The 18,718-nt window shown below is 41.4% G+C and overlaps 1 protein-coding gene across 1 annotated transcript; it reads left to right on the forward strand.

Moving 5' to 3' along the window:
- The first annotated feature begins 287 nt into the window (after nt 1-287).
- wcd (U3 small nucleolar RNA-associated protein 18 homolog wicked) lies at nt 288-17,986 on the forward strand. The gene is made up of 9 exons (XM_080270491.1): nt 288-305; nt 7,217-7,503; nt 8,445-8,690; nt 9,792-9,978; nt 11,222-11,419; nt 13,241-13,438; nt 15,330-15,498; nt 15,937-16,229; nt 17,825-17,986. The coding sequence occupies exons 2-9, from the start codon at nt 7,271-7,273 to the stop codon at nt 17,984-17,986; spliced, it is 1,686 nt and encodes a 561-aa protein (XP_080126617.1). The 5' UTR covers nt 288-305; nt 7,217-7,270.
- Nucleotides 17,987-18,718: the final 732 nt, after the last annotated feature.

Consider the following 18,718-nt stretch of genomic DNA (forward strand, 5'->3'; position numbering starts at 1 on the left):
TTACATTTTTTTATGTTTATTTTAGAAATTTTGAATGCATGTTTATTTACATGATGGAAAGGGACTGTTTTTTATCTATCAGCAATTAAGAATTCTGAATACTCGTTTACAGCGTTATTAGTAGTGTTTCACCTGTGTGTAGTGTATGTTGTATTTTAATTTGTCTAAATATTAGGGATACTATAATAAAGCCATCACTCACCGTGTCACATTCATAAGAGGTACTTTGACGATTGTAGGCAATCAGATTCTAATCCCTTTCATGATACCAAACACAGCCAGACCCACCAATTTGTACACGTGAGGTGAGGTATTCACATACATTGCATTATTCTTAAAAGCAGAAAATATTGTATTTCACTGATTTATTGTTTCATTTTGAAAGCTCAGTAGCGAATTTGCCTAATCATATTGGAAATATACGAGTGAATGCTCAGCAAATCGCTGTCTGCTGAATGGAATACGTTCATCGACACCTCTGTAACAACGGTGGTGGTTTTAATTTCCAGTGTGCATGTTTATTTTGAGTTACCTTTAAAAATTAGAAGGATAATAATTGCAATAAAAGTAGGCTGAACATGAAGAAAAGGAAATTACAGAATTAAAGACAAACAGACCGATAAATGTGTGCATTACTGAAGCAGCAGAAAGGCCTTACCAATTCAATTCATATTCCTCCAGTTTGTTTTTTGTGTTTTCTTCTTTTACTGTTTTCGGGGTTGTAAACTACCATTTCCTGCAGAAAAATTTCCCCCATTATTATCTTGTTCTTTAAAACCATACCTATGATTGTTTGCTTCCAGTGCAATGGAAGAAACTCACTCAGCATACTCAAAGGTGGATTTCATTTTCCCAGTTTCCCAACCGAAGCTTAGTTTAGGTTTGGTTAGGTTAAAATGTTAGGTATGGTTAATCTAGGTTAGGTTAAATTTTGTTAAACACTAAAGACAGTCCTTTCCGCCATTATGCTGACAAATCAAACGAATTGTCACAGAGGAACAGCTTACAGCGTGCAGAGAGATTTAAAAAGTAACTTTTATTTACCATCCCAGAAATAATTGGAAAAATATAACAGACCATTAGTAAGAATTGATTTGGTAAGGTGTTTCTAGGTGGTGGCGACCATCATCCACTTACTTGATGTAGTGCTGCCTACTTCTTCCTTAGCCTTTATCATTCTTTTTCTGTGCCTGCCTTCCTCTCTTCCTATTTCTTCCATCTTTCCTGTCACTTCTTATTGCTTTTCTTTCCTTTACAGGTGGCTTTACATTGAGTGACAAGCCAAATGGTTTCCTGTAAGCCAAGAAACCATTTACAGCACTGGGTGGTAAGCATATAACCAAACCATACGTGCTCCCTACGTGTCAACAAGTGGGTTGGTGGAGGGTTAGTGCCCGTCCCTGTAAAACAAATACCGTAATTCAAAGTCAAATGGCCACCCCATGCGGGGTTATGGCGTCTGGCAATAGATAGATAGTTTCTACTGCTAAAAGTAAAGCATATGTTTACCCTCATCTTCCCCTTCCCAATATACCTCTGAAGATCAGGATAAAAGATTGGTAGCTGATTACCTGCGGTGGGATTCTTAGATTTACGTTCGATTTCCTGTCGTATCTTAGATATGTTTTTACAAGAAGAACTAGACAAGGGAAGTTTTTCACCCCTTTCCTTGGTCTGCAGAAAACAGTTATAACCTGCAGTAATTTTAGTCTCATAACTACAATGTATTTATGAAATTTGAAGACAGGAAGATTCATTAGTTACCTTGACCCTCATGCAAATCAAAATATGAGTTACACGAGGAAATTGATCATAATTTCATTTGTGTATCCCACATCCCCACAATGTTGTTTCTGCTCCAGATGAGTCTTGTCAGTTTTGATGTATGATGTAACTCAGTTATGTACATCATGTACAAGAGAAAGTAGTCCATACAAAGAGCATAGAACAGTTGCAAGAAGATGGAAAAAGGGCAGAATATATGAGAGATATGGAGGAGCACTTGGGTAAGTGTGATTTGGAGCTGATGGGGGACATGGAAGGTGTGTGCAAGATATTCACAGAAGAAACCTGTGCAGCATGTGAGGTGGTGTGTGGGATGAAGAGAAAATGAAAGGGGGTGCAAGGAATAGCATGGTGGAATGAAGAGGTGAGACAGGCTGTGGTGCAAAAGAAAAAAGCATGTAATGAGTGGATGAGAAACGGGTGTAGAGGAAGTTGAGAGTTGTAAGAGAATTATATGTAGAGAGGGAGAGAGAGGTGAAAAGAATAATAAGAGAGAGTAAGAAAAGAGTGGATGAGGAATTTGGAAGGAATTTGAGTGTAACATGAAGGGAATGTAAGAAAATGTTCTGGAAAGAGGTAAAGAGAGAGTTAGATAGGGTGATAAAGATTTAAGCTGGAGAGTAAATGATAAAAATGGTAGATTGGTAGTGGAGAAGGGAGAAAAGTGAGCAGATGGAGAGAACACTTTAAGGAATTGTTGAATATGGAGATTTTTTTTTTCCCCCCCAATTCTGGGCATAGGCTTCACAGCATGCTCCCAAGGCCCAGTAGTCCTCCTACATACCATACTGTACACCTCTACATGTCACTACTTTGGCACTAACACCCATCGTCCATATTGAATACATGCTAGCTAGGGCTGTCTCATACAGGACTGGTGTATTGGTATTAGCCAGGGTGTTTTTACGACATGTCGGTGGGTCGTCTGGTAGATCAGTAAAGTCTGCTTTGATTAAATTCAAATCCTTTAAACTGTTCCCTGTCCCAGCAGGGATTTGAACCTGGGTCCGGTAGGACTGCAGGCCACCTCTCTACTGACTGAACCACCGCCTCCCCCAAATGAAAGTAATACGAGTATAAGTGGCTTGGGAATGGCTTGGAGAAGGAGGGAAGTGAAAAGAGGGGAAGAAATCAGTAGTATGGAAGTAGTGGAAGCAATGAAGAAAATCAAAATGGGGAAAGCCCCAGGAGTTGATGGAGTGTGTGGTGAAATGCTGAAGCATGGGGGAGGGATAGTAGTAGAATGGATATGGAAGATGTGCAGATTGGCCTGGGAGGAAGGTAGAGTCCTAGATGATTGGAAGTCAGGTATAATTATTCCCCTGTACAAAGGAGAAGGGGGAAAAAAAGTGTGTGGTAACTGTAGGGGCATTTGTCTTCTTAGTGTAATAGGAAAAGTATATAGTAGGATACTTATCAACAGAGTTAGGGAAATAACAGAGGAATTAGTTGGAGAACAACAGGGAAGTTTTAGGAAGGGAAGAGGTTGTATAGATCAGATACTCTTTCTTAGGTCTTTAGCAGAAAATTTTCTAGAGAAGGGAAAGCATGCGGCCTTCATGGATTTGGAGAAAGCATTTGACAGGGTGGATAGACAAGGAATGTGGAAAGTATTAAGAATATATGGAGTAAATGAGAAGTTGTTGAATGCCGTGAAGAGTATATATTAGAGAGCTAAGGCCGCAGTGCATGTGGATAGTGAACTGAGTGAATTTTTCTCTTTGAATGTTGGATTGAAACAGGGTTGTTCAATCTGTATATGGATAGGGTTATAAAAGAGGTACAAGGTAAGGCAGTGGATGTTGGAGTGACCCTAATGAGAGAGGGCAGTGTTTGGAAACTCCCTGTACTGGTGTTTCCAGATGATACTTTTGTTAAATGAAGTCAAAGGGGAATTGCAAGGGTTGGTGAATGAGTTTGGGAGAGTGTGTAAGAAACAGAATCTAAGGTGAATGTAGGGAAGAGCAAAGTTATGGTCTTCGAGAGAAATGAAGTTACTAAGTGTATAGTGAGGCTGGATGAGAAGGAAATGGAAAATGTGAGTGCATTTAAGTACTTGGGTAGTGTGGTGAGTGAGGATGGAAGTTTAGAGGGTGAAGTGCTTGAATGGGCACGACAGGGAAGAAAGGTTGCTGGTTCTTTGAAAGCAGTGATGAGGAACTGGGAAGTGAGCATGGAAGTAAAAAAGTTGCTGCATGGCAGTACTGTTATACCAACCTTAACATTTGGATGTGAAGCTTGGACCTTGTTGGAAGGACACAAGTCAAGAGTGAGGGCAGTGGAAATGGGTTATTTGAGAGGAGTGTGTGGAGTTGCATGGAAAGACAGACTGACAAATGAGGAAGTGAAGGAGCATTGTGGTGTGGATGTGGATGTGATAGAAAGTGTTAGGAGAAATACATTGAGATGATTTGGTCATGTGGAGAGGATGGAGAGCGAGAGCCTATCGAGGAAAGTGTATGCGAATGAGGTGGAGGGAGGGGGAGGCCGAGATGAGATGGAGGGATTGAGTGGAGAGGTATATGAGAGAAGATGTGAATTGGGAACAGGGCAGTGAAATGTTGTTGGACAGGGTGACGTGGAGGCATTTTGTATGTGGCCACCCCTTACAGAATTGAGGCATCTGGCAATAGATAGATAGATGTGTTTCATCTTTTCTCACCAGTATGTCCATTGCAAAATCATTGAAAGGGAGATAATTAATATGAAGGAAATTTAGGAAATCACAAAATCTGAAAGTCTGAGGCAGGCTTTTAATAATATGTAAGATACAAGTGGTATAAAACTGTCAACACAAACTGTGTCAAGGTTGAGACAGAAGAATGTAGCTTTTTCTGATAGGATGCATCCCTTTAGATTTTTTTTTTTTTTTATGACCATTCAAGCACTAGTAGTTCTATCTATATACCTAGGCTGCTTCCCCCAAGAAGAGGGAGATAGCCGAAACAGGACGACACACTCCCAATTTACTCATCCATTCAAACACATTCATTCATATCTTAGCCCCAAAGGGGAGAAGGGACAGATCCTCACCGCACAAGGGTCAACTGCACAGTGCAATAAGTGATATCCGCAGCAGGGCCCGACAGTAGAACTGGTTTACTCCTGCCACATCATAATAGACCCATCCCCTTACCCACACCTGACCTGACTAGCTGATCAGACCAAATGCAGGGGAATATCCCCTCAGGGCTGCGTCATCATTTATTCATTCACAATTTCTCTCCATTTATTTCTGTCACGCACAGCCACTCTTCCTTGCTCAACAGACATCCCTCTTGCATCCAGCGCTCTCTTCACACTGTCCATCCATCCTATTCGTGGTCTCCCTCTCAGCCTTACACCTCTCACATCAGAGCTAGTTATCTTTGTCACCAATCGCCCATTTTCCATTCTCTCCATATGCTCAAACCATCACAACACCCTCTGCTCAACTCTACCAGCCATCTCCCGAACGACTCCAGTTCTCCTTCGCACTTCATCATTTCGCACTCGATCCATACGTGTCACTCCACACATACTCCTTAGACACCTCATCTCCATTACATTCAAACTTTTCCTCTCTGCTACACCCATATTCCATGTTTCAGCCCCATATAATGCAGTTGGTACCACAACACCATCATACAGCCTTCTCTTTACATCCATCCTAAGTGAACGACATCTAAACACTTTTTTCATTCCTCCCAGCACCTCACCTACTTCATTCATTCTAATCTTCACTTCTGCATCTATTCTTCCATCCACAGCAACATGTGACCCTAAATATTTAACACACTCTACCTCCTCAAGCAACTCACCATTCAAAACTATATTCACTAGTAGTTAGTACCAAAAAATGTTAAGCCTAGGACTGCAAGAGGCAGCTATATAGGACTGTTTAGGGTTAATGATTTGTGTGTGTGTGTGTGTGTGTGTGTGTGTGTGTGTGTGTTTCAGAATTTGTTTTTTATTTTCATTTTTCATGGATTCTTTATTCTGAATTTTGAAATCTTGTACAGTACCGTACTAAGCGACCTAGTTATGTACAGTGCACCCTCGTACAATGCAAGTTTATGGGCAGCAGAAACCCTTGCATTCTACGATTTCGATTGTGTGAACCAAAGAACTTATGGGAAAAATGGTTTATGGTGGACAGCCCACCTTGGGCTTGGTCTCCGGGCCCCCTTCCAGCCTACTCTACCCTGCTAATATTTTGTCTAATATTACTTCTAGTTGGACCAACAAATAAGACAACGAATAGAACACTATGTACCTTTCTTTAAGTGACTTCTGGGCTTGCTAAGAAGGGAGGGGGTGGGTTTCCGAGGCTTAGGGCATCTACACTTGCCCTGTGGGGTGAGGTGCCCTGTTGTCACTCTCACTGTCACTGCTGAGGTCTCCTGGAGGTGCCATAAAGGCTTCAAAGTCGACAGCTGAGACCACGTTGAAGAGGTGGGTACTGCAATGATGCTAAAACGGACCACAGGATGCGAGGTACAACGTGTGTTCTCGCGGCAGTATGGAGGAGAAGTGTCTGTTTACCCAGGAAAGTCGGAAGATGGCATGCAGATAGCTGGCCAGCTGCCCACCATTTTGAATCTGGCTCGTTGCCAGGCACCTGCCTTCACGTGACTGAATGACATAGTCCAGCCCGACATTTGTAGTAATGGCGGAAAGTACATTTGTGCCTTGGAATCATATGGCTGACTTGCATGTTGTGAAATTCGATTAGCAGATTTCGCATTTGATAAAAATAAGCATTTTCTGGGCTGACCTCGCATTGTAGGTGATTCGCACCCTGTGAGTTCACATTGTGTGGGGGTGCACTGTACCCAGTTTTTCTTAGTGTTGGAATGGTCTTACTCCAAAGGTACCAATACTTTGTGATGGAAAATAGGATTTAATTCAAGTAAACCACTCAAAAAATTATCCCAGAAAACCGTGATGTCATAAAAAAATAAGATGACTCTTAAATGGCAAATTTACCATGGTTACTGTTTTCACTTGCTTGAAGACTTGCCTGGCAACTTACCATCTGTCATGTTGATTTGCTTAAATGTTACCAGTGTCCACAGTACATGCTGTTACTATTTACTGTCTGTTATATGAAGCTGTAATATATGTTGGAAATATGAAGCTGCACCCAGAGAGGGACAAGTGCCATCCTTTAAGTAATGCAGTTTTGTCTGGCTCAACTCCCACTTTTTTATTTGTGGCATGTATTCTTCCAAGTAATTTTTCTTGAGAAATATTTTCTTCTATCATCAGTGGCTCTTGAAGTAATCATTCCTAATCTTGAATGATGTGTTCTGGCTTTTTTTTTTTTTTTTTTTTTTTTTTAAATAGCTAGTTGCCCCTCTGTGGCCCAGAGAGCTTCATGTGTGCAGTGTAATTACTGCGGATAAATTTTCCTATGCAGTAACTAAAATATATAATGACTGTGTTTCAGGTCGTGGGTTGAAATTGTATACTGTAGTGTGAAACCAGCAAGGGAATTGTGAACATGTCGCCAAAATTCACAGCTAAACTTGTGGGCAAACTCGGCAACAAAAAATTTAATAAAACAAAGAAGAAAAGACTGAAATCTGGCACTCGGCCCCTAAAATCAGGAGTCATAACCATCGACCGGAAGGGAGATGTGAATGTGAAGGAGCAGCAGAATGACACGAGTGGAAAGTCACGGAAGGCAAAGAAGAGGGAGGCAAAGGCATACAAACAGATGGTGGAGAGGGAGAAGTAAGACTGTTTATCCAGTTGATTGTCAAGATTATGTAGTAGGACAGCTCTCTCTCTCTCTCTCTCTCTCTCTCTCATTGTTTTCTGTATTCACCTGTGTTTCCATTAGGGTTTGTTGATGCTTCAATGAGTCATTTAATGAGATATAAATTAAGAATAACACCAGAGTCTCTAGTAAAGATAGAAAGAAGTCAGGTAATTTAAACATTTGTGGATTCATTTAGAGAGAGGATATGCTGTTGAACTTCTTCAGCCTGAGCAATTTTTCATTATCTCTTTCATGCATTTATTAGATTGCCATACAGTATTCAGTTTAGGAGAGCACCTGGGTAGTGAATGGGTTAAATTAGTTTATATGTAACCTGCTCCAGTTTGAATGCCTCTTGAGAGTTGGATATGGTATATTAAGTTAAACAGGGATGCCTTCATGTGGTGGCACTGATATAACTATATGGAGGAGATGCTCACATATATACATCCCTTAGTCCCTTCCCTATCCCCAGAAAGGAGGATGGTGGCCTGTGGAGAAAGGGCAGCTTTGGCCTGCAGTCCATTGGGTTAATGATCAGATAAGCCTTGGGTTAATACTATTGTTGTTACTACTGATGATAAATTTTAAAAATGTCATACTGGAGGGGTTAGTATTCCATTGGCTAAGCTGGATGTATTGCAGTATATCCTCATTTTTTCTTTTTCTTTTTTAGTATCCACAGTAAATTATGGTGATATAGCCTCCTGCCTGTGAATTTGATTTGCTTGTTACCCCTAATATACTGTACAGTACCAATTGTTTGATTAACACTTCAGCTAATCTTTTAAAGCACATCCATGATGAATAATAACTGCCTGTACTATTCTCTTTTTGTGTTAACTTGGCCTTAAATTACCATCTCTGGGGCAGGTTGAGGGGAAAAAACTGTAGCACACTCTCTCTCCCACAGAGAACTGGCATTAGACCTTTTTGGAATTGATGATGATGACATATCCACGGACCCCACACCAGCCACCGTCCCCACCTCACCATCTGCCCCACCTAAGAAGAAAGTAAAGGAAATAAAAGTGAAAAAGGGAAAGAAGAAGAAGAAAGGGAAACAGATGATACCAGATGATCCATTTGACATTCATGGTACAGCTGAAAAAGAAGAGAGGCAGCCAGCATGGGTTGATGATGACGACATACAAGTAAAGTAAGTATGAATGAAATTAGGATGACCAGGTATGTATGGGTGTGAGGTGGTTGTAAGTAGAAGGAGGGGAAGACTGAGAACTCCATGGAGAGTGTATAAAGAAGAGTGATGTTTGGAAGGAGAGTTGGTGTATGAGAGTGGGTTGGTTGGAAGGAGAAAAGAAGAACTAAGGTAAGATAGGGAAGAGTGTATGAAGGAGAGTGGTGTGTTGTGTGTTTGAGAGTGTGGTGATTGGAAGGAGAAGAAGAGGAAGGCTGAGAATTAGTGGAGAATGTACGAAGGAGAGTATTGTATGTCAAGATAGGAGAGTGTATGAGAGTGAGCTGGTTGAAAGCAAAAGAAAAGGACTGATAACAAAGTGAAGAGTGTATGAAGGAGAGTGTTGTGGTGCATAAGCAGAGTTAGGGAGTATTTATGAAGTGGTTGGAAGTAGAAGGAGAGGAAGATTGAGAACAAAGTGTGTTGTGGCTGGAGAGTGGGAGACATGAAGCTGAATGTGAGAGAGGTGCTTGGAAGAAGAGAAAGACAAGAAAATGGAGAAATAAGATCAGAGAGTATATGATGAGGGTTGGTGTGTAGTGAGAGGAAAGTGAGGTACTGATCAAGCTAATATATGAGAATGGGGGTGGTTGGAAGGAGGAGAGAAGGAATGAAATGATGTAGAAAGGCATATATGGGAGGGCGGGGTGTTTTGGAAAGAGAATGAGACCGACAAAGAGAGTGGATGAGAATAGGGTGGTTGGAAAGAAAAAGAAAGGAAGGTTGAGAACAAGATAAAAGGTAAGATCAGAGAGTATTTAAAGGAAGGTAGTGTGTTGTGAGAAGAGGGAGAGAGACTAACCAAGAGAGTGTATGAGTGTTTGGTGGTTGGGAGAAGGAAAGGATGGCTGAGAACAGGATGGAGAAATAAGCTTGGAGAGTATAATTGTCATGGGAGGAGAGTGAAGGACTAACAAAGATGAAGAGGTAAGATCAGAGAGTGAGGGAGAGTGTTGTGTTAAGGGAGAAGAGTGGGAGACTGACCAAGAGAATGTATGAGAGTGCATTAGTTGCCTTTCCCCAGAGTTGTACTTTTAACCAATTTTACCTTTGACTTGGCAGAGTGAAGGATGTTGCAGCCACCAAGAGGAATGCAAAGGGATCAACAGGGGTGCAAGAGAACTCAGAGCAGCAATATAGTGAGACCCTGAGGAAGCAATTCACACAGGTCGTTGGTGGCACACCAGAATGGGCCTCCCTCGACCGGGAAGATGACGATGATAGGGAAGAAGACGGGATGCTGACAATGGTGAGTTGAAAGTTGTGTAGGATTGAAGTATCATTAAAAGATGGGACTTTATGAGTAGGTAGATTACAAATAAATTTTCCTGAACCCTGAATATGGATGACATCATAATTAGTGTATTTTTGCTGCTACCACATGATTTTATTCAATTTAGGAAGGGCATCTTGTATTGAAGGGGTTACTAAGGCTCTGTCTAACCCCAGCAGTTTGAGAAGCCAATTCTAAGTGCAGTAAAATCATCAGGAGACTGCAAGAACAAACAGAAGACATCACCAGTCTCAGTGGGATAAAAGATTGGCAATCTTCACTTTTATGTCCATCTAGCTTTCAGACATCTACTTAACTTTCTGAGCCTTGGGATGTCTCTTTTTTATTATTGTTGCCATCTCTAACAGTTTTACTCAGCATAGGATAAGACTTTTCAAACTATAGAGGTTAAATACAGCCTTAATACACTCCCTCAGTATGAGTTGCCTTACAGAAATTTAATAGTCTGATAGCAGTAAGAAGAAACTAAAAAGGACATCAGCATGATTCCTACCTACCTACCTACTGCCAGACGCCTTAATCCTGTAAGGGGTGGCCACAGACAAATCGCCTCCATGTCGACTCTGTTCCTCGACATTTCACTGCCCTTCCCCCAGCTCACACCGTCCTCATATACCTCTCCACTCCATCCATCCATCTCATCCTTGGCCTCCCCTTCCCTCTTTCCTCCTCCTCCTCACTCACATACAATCTCCTCGTTAGTCTCTCACTCTCCATCCTCTCCACATGGCCAAACCACCTCAATGTATATATTTCGTCTAACACTTTCTATCATATCTTGATTCAATGGCTGAAATTCCTACAATCTTGAAAATCAGTAGACTTCAGCTTTACCATTGGTTTAATGTATGTATACAGAGTTAACAAACTAAAAGTTGCCTGCTAACTGAAATACTGGTGTCCACAAGCTTTGATGCATTGGAGGGAGCACAGGGACTAGAGTATTGAGAGTTATAAGGGTTCATCATTACTGTAGTACTGTGAGGACGAAATGCAAAATGTTATTCTTATGAGTTGGAGTCAGGATTCCAGTGGCTTGATAAGTGAATGAATGAGACAGGCCTATTTAACTTGGCATGCTGATGATAAATTCCCTCTGGCAGTTTTTTTCATGCTGTCTAGAACCTAACTTAATCCCATTGTTGGGTGGAGAAAAAGAGATCAGGTTGATGATGGTGATGATGACTTTTCTTTCCAGGGTACAGGTGATTATCTCTCCAGAACAAAAGGTGGTGCCCTGAAGAAATCCCGGTTGTACTTCAAAAAGGTATGCAACCTTAATCATCAATCACAGACAGAGGGACCGATTATCAAAGTGGTGGAGTTCAACCCTCACCTACCAGTGGCACTGGTTGGCGGTCGTTGCGGTCTAAATGGCAGCGCCACACTCTTTAAGGTATCTATAGTTCTTTCGCTTCAACTTGGCCAAGATGATCGTCATTTTTAGCTTATTTCACATATACCAGTGGCAGAAAAAGACAGTAGTATGGCCCTACATTCTTTCCATGGAGCTTCTTTGTGACTAGCTTCATATTCTAGTGGTAATCTGTTGCAATAACTCTGTTCAAGATGGAGAGGTGGCAGTTTTAGGTCAAGTTTGGGAGGGTCTTTATTTGCCAGCACTAACTAGGTTATGAATCATACAATACAGTCAGTCCAGTCATTGTGTGCTGTCACTAAATGGGTCATAGTTTCTCTTATGCACTCACAGCTTACTTAAAATCAGGAACATAGGAACTCATGATGAGCTTTCAAGTTGCATTATGTTTGTGATGAAAATTCACCAGACTTCACATGCAACCATACAAGGGTTGAAGTTACCATGGAGAGCTCGCACAACTTTGTTTTGTTTTAGAATGTTGTTGTAGCCCTAAGCTTATCTGTAGCTTATAGTGACAAAACATTTTTTTGTGAAATATATCTTCTGGCTTTCAGCTGAGGAGTTGTATATATATATATATATATATATATATATATATATATATATATATATATATATATATACATATATATGTACAGTATATAAATAACCATATAACCAAATTTTGGCACCTGGTGGTTTAGTGGGTAATTATTTCGCTCCAATCGGATTGAGCCGGTGAGGGTTTATATCCAAGGGATGGTTGGGGTTGATTGCTTATGTAATGCCACTCAGGGATGAGTGAGGCTGGTCACTCTACTAGTACAGAGTAGTTAGTTGACAGTTTTGGTGAGGCTTCTGGAATGCATTTCCTCATTTTCTTAAGTTTCTTACGGGGAAAAATGCTTCAATATATGAAAAATCGATATACAAAAGATGTTAAAGGTACCTAACCCTTATGTTTATCGGGGACTCCCTATGTGTTTATTTGAAGAATGTTAATGTTGTGTGTACGATGTGTGTTCGGTGCTGCAGCACGGGGGGAGATGGGGGTGGGGGTGGAGAAGGGGTAGCAGAAGGTTGTGATAGAGATAAGAGTTGGGGTGGATTAGATTGGGGTGGAATGGGAGGGGTTGGGAGATTGGATGGTGTGGGAAGGATCGATGGGTTAGGCTGAGGAGGTGTGGAGGGAGTAAGAGAGGGGCTAGTGGGGGGGGGGGAAGGAGCATAAGGAGCAGGTTCAGGTGTTTGTGTATTGTCTTCTGGCTGCAAGTGTTTTGCAGGTGAAATGGGTCCAGTTCTTGCAGGAACTGCACTGAACTGAACCCTTTGTCTGTAGGCTTGAAGTGATAGGTTTTGAGCATGTTGGACGTTCGTAATTGTTGGTGGGTCCTGGATTGCTTCCGATGTCATTGACTAGAAGTCTTCGAGAAATCACCGCCTGAGAGTCATTTCTCGGTGTGGAAAAAACAGTGTTGTTGTGTATCTTGTGTTGGGAGATGTGGCACTTGCCCAGGCAGCTGAAGACATTCCCAAGTTCTTGGGCTCTGTGAGTTTTTTTTTTTTTTTTTTTTCCAAATATTGCAAAGTGTGTTTTGATGTCTAAAAACAGCCAAAAGACCGCGGAACACTGCCAAAATTAGGAGGGGTACTGTACATATAGATTGGGTATGGGTATACAGTAGTTAGGGTATGGGTACCGTAGAGGATATTGCTCCGTATCCCCTCATTGCCTGTATTCAGTCATACCTTTGGCTCTGTTATGATGAATAATCAAGGAATTACTGTATATATATGTGTACACATGTATATATAATTCTGTATTTACAATGTTAAATATCCAAATTTTGTTTGCAGGTGGATGGAATTACAAACCACAAAATTCAGTCAGTACGCTTCCCAAACTACCCGATCAGATGTGGTAAGTTCCTGGCGGATGGGAAGAAGTTTTTGGTATCATCAACCAAAGAGCACAACTTCTTTTGTTATAACATGGAGAGCGGCCAGCTTTTGAGGTTCCCCGCCAACATCAGGAACAACATGTTTGGGATAAAGGTAAGGCCACAGCTGCTGATTTGAATGTACGGTTTTGTTGTTGTTGTTGTTGTTAACCCAGACTCATCTGAATGTGAACCCAGTGGACTGCTGGCTGAAGTTGTCTGTTCTCATCTTTTTTTTAGGGAATAAGGCCATACCTGGTGTATTGAATGTACAGTTTTGTTGTTGTGTCCCCAGGCTCATCAGAATGTGAACCCAGTGGACAGGCTCAAATTGTCCTTCTCCATCCTCCTTTTGGGGAATATGGAAGTAGCTGAGGGATGTTTATATAACCAGGCATTTGAGCCACATGGTTAAATCAGTTCCACCACAGGGGATCCCTCTGTAGCACCTGTTTTGCTGTTAATCCCTTCAATCAGGTGACTTATACATATTCACATGGTTCATTCTTGTGAAGTATCATCATCATCGTCATTGTCGTCGTTGTCATCATCATCATCATCATCATCATCATCATCATCATCATCCAGACCTCTTTTCTCACCTAAGGACGGAGTGAGGTAAGATCCACATTACATTGTAGAAAAATTGCCAAATTTAGATTCATTGTTGCCCTTTAAGCTATTTTGCCACTTTCATTCTAGTTTAAAATAACAGTTAAGTTGGGAAATAATTGTGATGGTTATATATATTAGGTGGAGTCTAAATTCCGGGTGCTTGAATGGTAAGTGAATGAGAGTGTGGATAAAACAGTAGAGAGGTGGCCTGCAGTCCTAATGGACCCAGGTTCAAATCTCTGGTGGGGTAGGGAACAGTTTAAGGATTTGAATTTCATAAAACTTGACTTTACTAATCTACCAGAAGACCCGCCAACATGTCGTAAAAATACCCCCACTAACACTAACACACCAGTCCTGTATGAGACAGCCCTAGCATGTATTCAATATGGACGGTGGGTATTAGCGCCGAAGTGGTGACATATGGTGTATGGTATGTAGAAGAACAACTGGGCCTCGGAAGCAGGCTGTGAAGCTTTTGCTCAGAGTCGGACAAAAAATATATACAGTATATACTGTATATATATATATATATATATATATATATATATATATATATATATATATATATACAGTATATACTGTATATATATATATATATATATATATATATATATATAAGTGAGGGGCATGCTGTTGATAGCTTTCTCTTTCTACATTCTAAATCCTACCTCACACCATCTTTGAGTGGGAAAAGAGGTTGGGACGATGATGATGATGATAAAAATTCAGTTATCTGTAAAAATGTGTTTGCATCCCCTTTTTCACAGTACAACTTATATAGAAAAATGTGATATTTTAGAACACTTCCCTCCTGTATTGGTCATTTGATTCTTGCTACCTCCTGACCATTTTGTTCAGCATAGGAAAGACTTCAAACTGGAGGTTCTTCATAGCTTGAAGGAAATGCTGTAATTGGGTGGTAATTGATTCATATGGAAAATACATCACCAAATTGAAGGAATTTTGTTAGCTGGACTGTGGTAGCCTAGCCTCATGTCCCCATAGCTGCTTTGAAGGGATTGGCTGTTACTGTTATTTTTACTTACTGTATAGGTGGAAGGATGGAGTAAGTTGGTACGTGTATGAAAGTGAGTAGTGTGACTTGGAGGGAGGGCAGGCTGAAGGTGGAAAACAGGGTGACATGAGGCCAGTTGTCTGTGGCCACCCCATAGGAATGAAAGCATCTTGACATGAAATATACATAGATGGTGCTGTAATGCCAAAATTGGATACCTTAGTGAAGTTTGTAGTCTGGGCAGCCTGATGGTGGAAGACAGGGTGACATTAATTTGTTTGTGGCCACCCCCTCAGGGATTAAGGCGTCTAGCTGTAGAAGTTCTAGTAGACAGGTAGATAGTGCAGTAATGTCAGGATGTGTTACTTTACAGAGTTTTGCAGTCTCTCCAGGTGGGAATTTCGTCGTGACTCTAGCCCCATCCGGGATAATGGATGTGTTTGATGGCCGGGTGTTGTCACACATACACACATTCTATGCTCCAGAAGAGGTCTATTGTATCACCTTCAATGAGAACGGCACCAGGATGTACTCACATGGAGGTATGTTGCAGTGACATGGATAGAGCAGGAAAAAAATTAAGTTCTTTGATGTTGTCCCTTCCCACCCATTCTTGTCTGCTTGTTAAAATGAACTGTTGCAGTCTTATTATTAATGGGTTCCAGATTTATATGAGATGAGAACCTGGTAAACTGCAGGCTTAAGTTGTCCTTCTCCATCAGTTCACCATCCTCCACTGAGGGATAGGGAAGTAGTTGAGGGATGTTTGTATAACTAGGCAGTTGAGTCACCTTGTTACATCACCACTACCACATATGTTATAATCTGTTTACCTTTTTAACGCAAATCTTTGTTATGGGTTACCTTTTTCATCTTCATTGTCATCATCATCGCAGTGTTGCATCATGTGTGGATACCATTCTGTATAGGACTTCACAGGAATGCCACACAAATTACACTGATGTATATGTGTCTTACAGCTGGTGGTGATGTGTGTGTATGGGACATGGATACAAGGCAATGTGTTCACCGTTTCTATGATGACGGGTGCATAAAGGGTACGAGTATAGCAGCTTCTGGGTGCTATCTGGCGTGTGGGTCATCATCGGGCGTTGTCAACATCTATGACACCTCACAATTAGTCTCCAACCCCACCCCAACCCCAGTGAAGGTTCTGTCCAAGCTCCTCACGCCTGTAACATCTCTTGCCTTCAATTCCTCCACTGAGATTCTGGCAACCGCCTCACGTGAACGGGAGGAAGCCTTCAAGCTGGTGGGTGAATTTGTATATGGATTTTCACTTTTATTTATTTTTTTATTTATTTTTTTTGTTATGTGACCAACTCTGGACATAGGCTTCACAGCCTACTTTCAAGGCCCAGTAGTCCTCGTACGTACCACACACCTCTACATGTCACCACTTTGGTGCTAACACCCACCGTCCATATTGAATACATGCTAGGGCTGTCTCTTACAGGACTGGTGTATTGGTATTAGCTGGGATATTTTTATGACATGTCGGCGGGTCTTCTGGTAGATCAGTAAAGTCTGATTTTATGAAATTCAAATCCTTAAACTGTTCCCTGCCTCAACAGGATTTGAACCCGGGTCCGTTCGGACTAAGTTTCAAATATTTAGTACAATTCTCATTTCAGGTTACTGTATGCTAATGTTTTCCTGCATATGTACAGTAGTTCCTCCCACCCCTGCCTCATAGTCTGTAATCAATCAGCTACAAGCCAGTAGAACTTATTTATTTTAAACCTGGTGGTTTAGTGGGTAATAAAGGAGCTCCAATCGGATTAAGCCGGTGAAGGTTTATATCCAAGGGGTGGTTGGGGTTTATTGCTTATGTAATGCCACTCAGGGATGAGTGAGGCTGGTCACTCTCATCGTAAATGCCAGGACCAACTTTCCTAGCCCCGGGCTCCTACGCTCCTCATGGGGCAACGTAGGATTAGATGATGGATGGATAAACTTGTTTCAGTTATATTAGCATTTTGTCTGCATGTTCCGAGGTGTAATAGTGCTTTACAGTTGGTGGATACTAGAAATAGGATATTGAAAAAATTGCACGAACAGTGAAACAAACTGCATTAATGAAAGTTGTGACTTATAGTAGGTGAGTTCAAGAGATTGCACTGGCATTTTTTAATCCTCTGTCCCTTGGAATAGAGGCCAGTATGACCTTGTGAACTTGGTAGAAAAGCTTTATTGGACACTTGGTGGTGTTGTGGATTAAGGTGGTTCAGTCAGATGTGACTAATAAGGGTTTACATATTAGGGATGGTTGGAGTTTTATTGCACACATAACACATTCAGGGAAGTGACTGTTAACTTGCCATAATGTCTGGACTGAGTAGCGTGACAATGGGCTCCTCTGCCCCTGGTGGGCCCATAAAGGGTTGGATGATAGATAGATAGTTAGATAATGATAATGAGGGTGGGATTGGATGATGGGTAGATAGATAAATAATAATAACTAGTAGTAGTAGTAGTTGCTGTAGCCCCAGGTTCATCAGAAGTGTAATCCCAGTGGACAGCAGGCTCAAGATGTCCTCCTGCAGTCCATCATTCTCCTTTCAGGGGATATGGAAGGAGCTGAGGAATGACTTTATAACCCGGGTAGTTGAGGGATGACTGAATAACCCAGGTAGTTATAACCTGAGTAGTGGAGCCACCCAGATATATTGGTGCCACCATATGAAGGCATCCCTTTCTGGCACCAGACAATGATGCTCATTTTGGTCTCTTGCAGGTTCACTTTCCTTCAATGACATACTTTGAGAACTTCCCCGCGAATCACACTTTCCGTATCGTCATCCCTTTCTGGCACCAGACAATGATGCTCATTTTGGTCTCTTGCAGGTTCACTTTCCTTCAATGACATACTTTGAGAACTTCCCCGCGAATCACACTTTCCGTATCGTCCAGACACTCAACTTCTCCCCGCTGAGTGGCTTCCTGGCTGCTGGTAATGACCATGGGAATGCCCAGCTCTTCAGACTCCATCACTACAAGAGTTATTGAGGCTGCAGCAATATTGACTAATTGTGGGATGTGTGGTATCATAACAGTAGTGTGGTGTGTGGTGCCATACCGGTACTGGGACAATGACAGACGTAACAGCAGAGTGGAGGGATATGGTAGCCTACATGATATCAAGATAATGGATTGTTTGAATTAGCTGATTTAAGATTTTTGCCAAAAAATTGGGTGAGGTAGGATACAGAAAATGGGAAGAGAATTACAATAATGGGAGAACTGTCAATAGCATGCCCGGTTAAATGGGCCACACAGTCATTCATACACTATTTAAGCCTTTGGAATCCTGCTTCAGCCTCACAGCTACTTTTTTTTTTTTTCCCCATAAAGTATTTCACATACATCTGTCACACGAGTCATTTTGTCATCATCATCGTCATCTTCATCATCATCATGAGTGTTAAATCCACATCATGTGCTTAATTCATGAATCCTTCACCCATCAGGCACATGTTAATTCCTTAGCTTCATCAGCTTCCATACTCTGCACTCACAATCATTTTTATCCATTGGCCATCTTTCATCATCTCCAACTTTCAAGTTCACTCACATACCCTTTTCACCACCTTGTCTACCTGTGCTATATATCCATTCTCCCTGTATGACCATACACTGTTCTGGAAACCCTATTTTCAACACACTTCTGTACACCATATCTTTCAGTGATCACTGTTTTTTGTTGTATCAGCTCTATGTACATGGCACACATTTCTTAAC

Source organism: Coenobita brevimanus, chromosome 41 (assembly GCF_032717465.1).
Source record: "Coenobita brevimanus isolate Jiangsu-jjx chromosome 41, ASM3271746v2, whole genome shotgun sequence".
Lineage (NCBI taxonomy): Eukaryota > Metazoa > Arthropoda > Malacostraca > Decapoda > Coenobitidae > Coenobita > Coenobita brevimanus.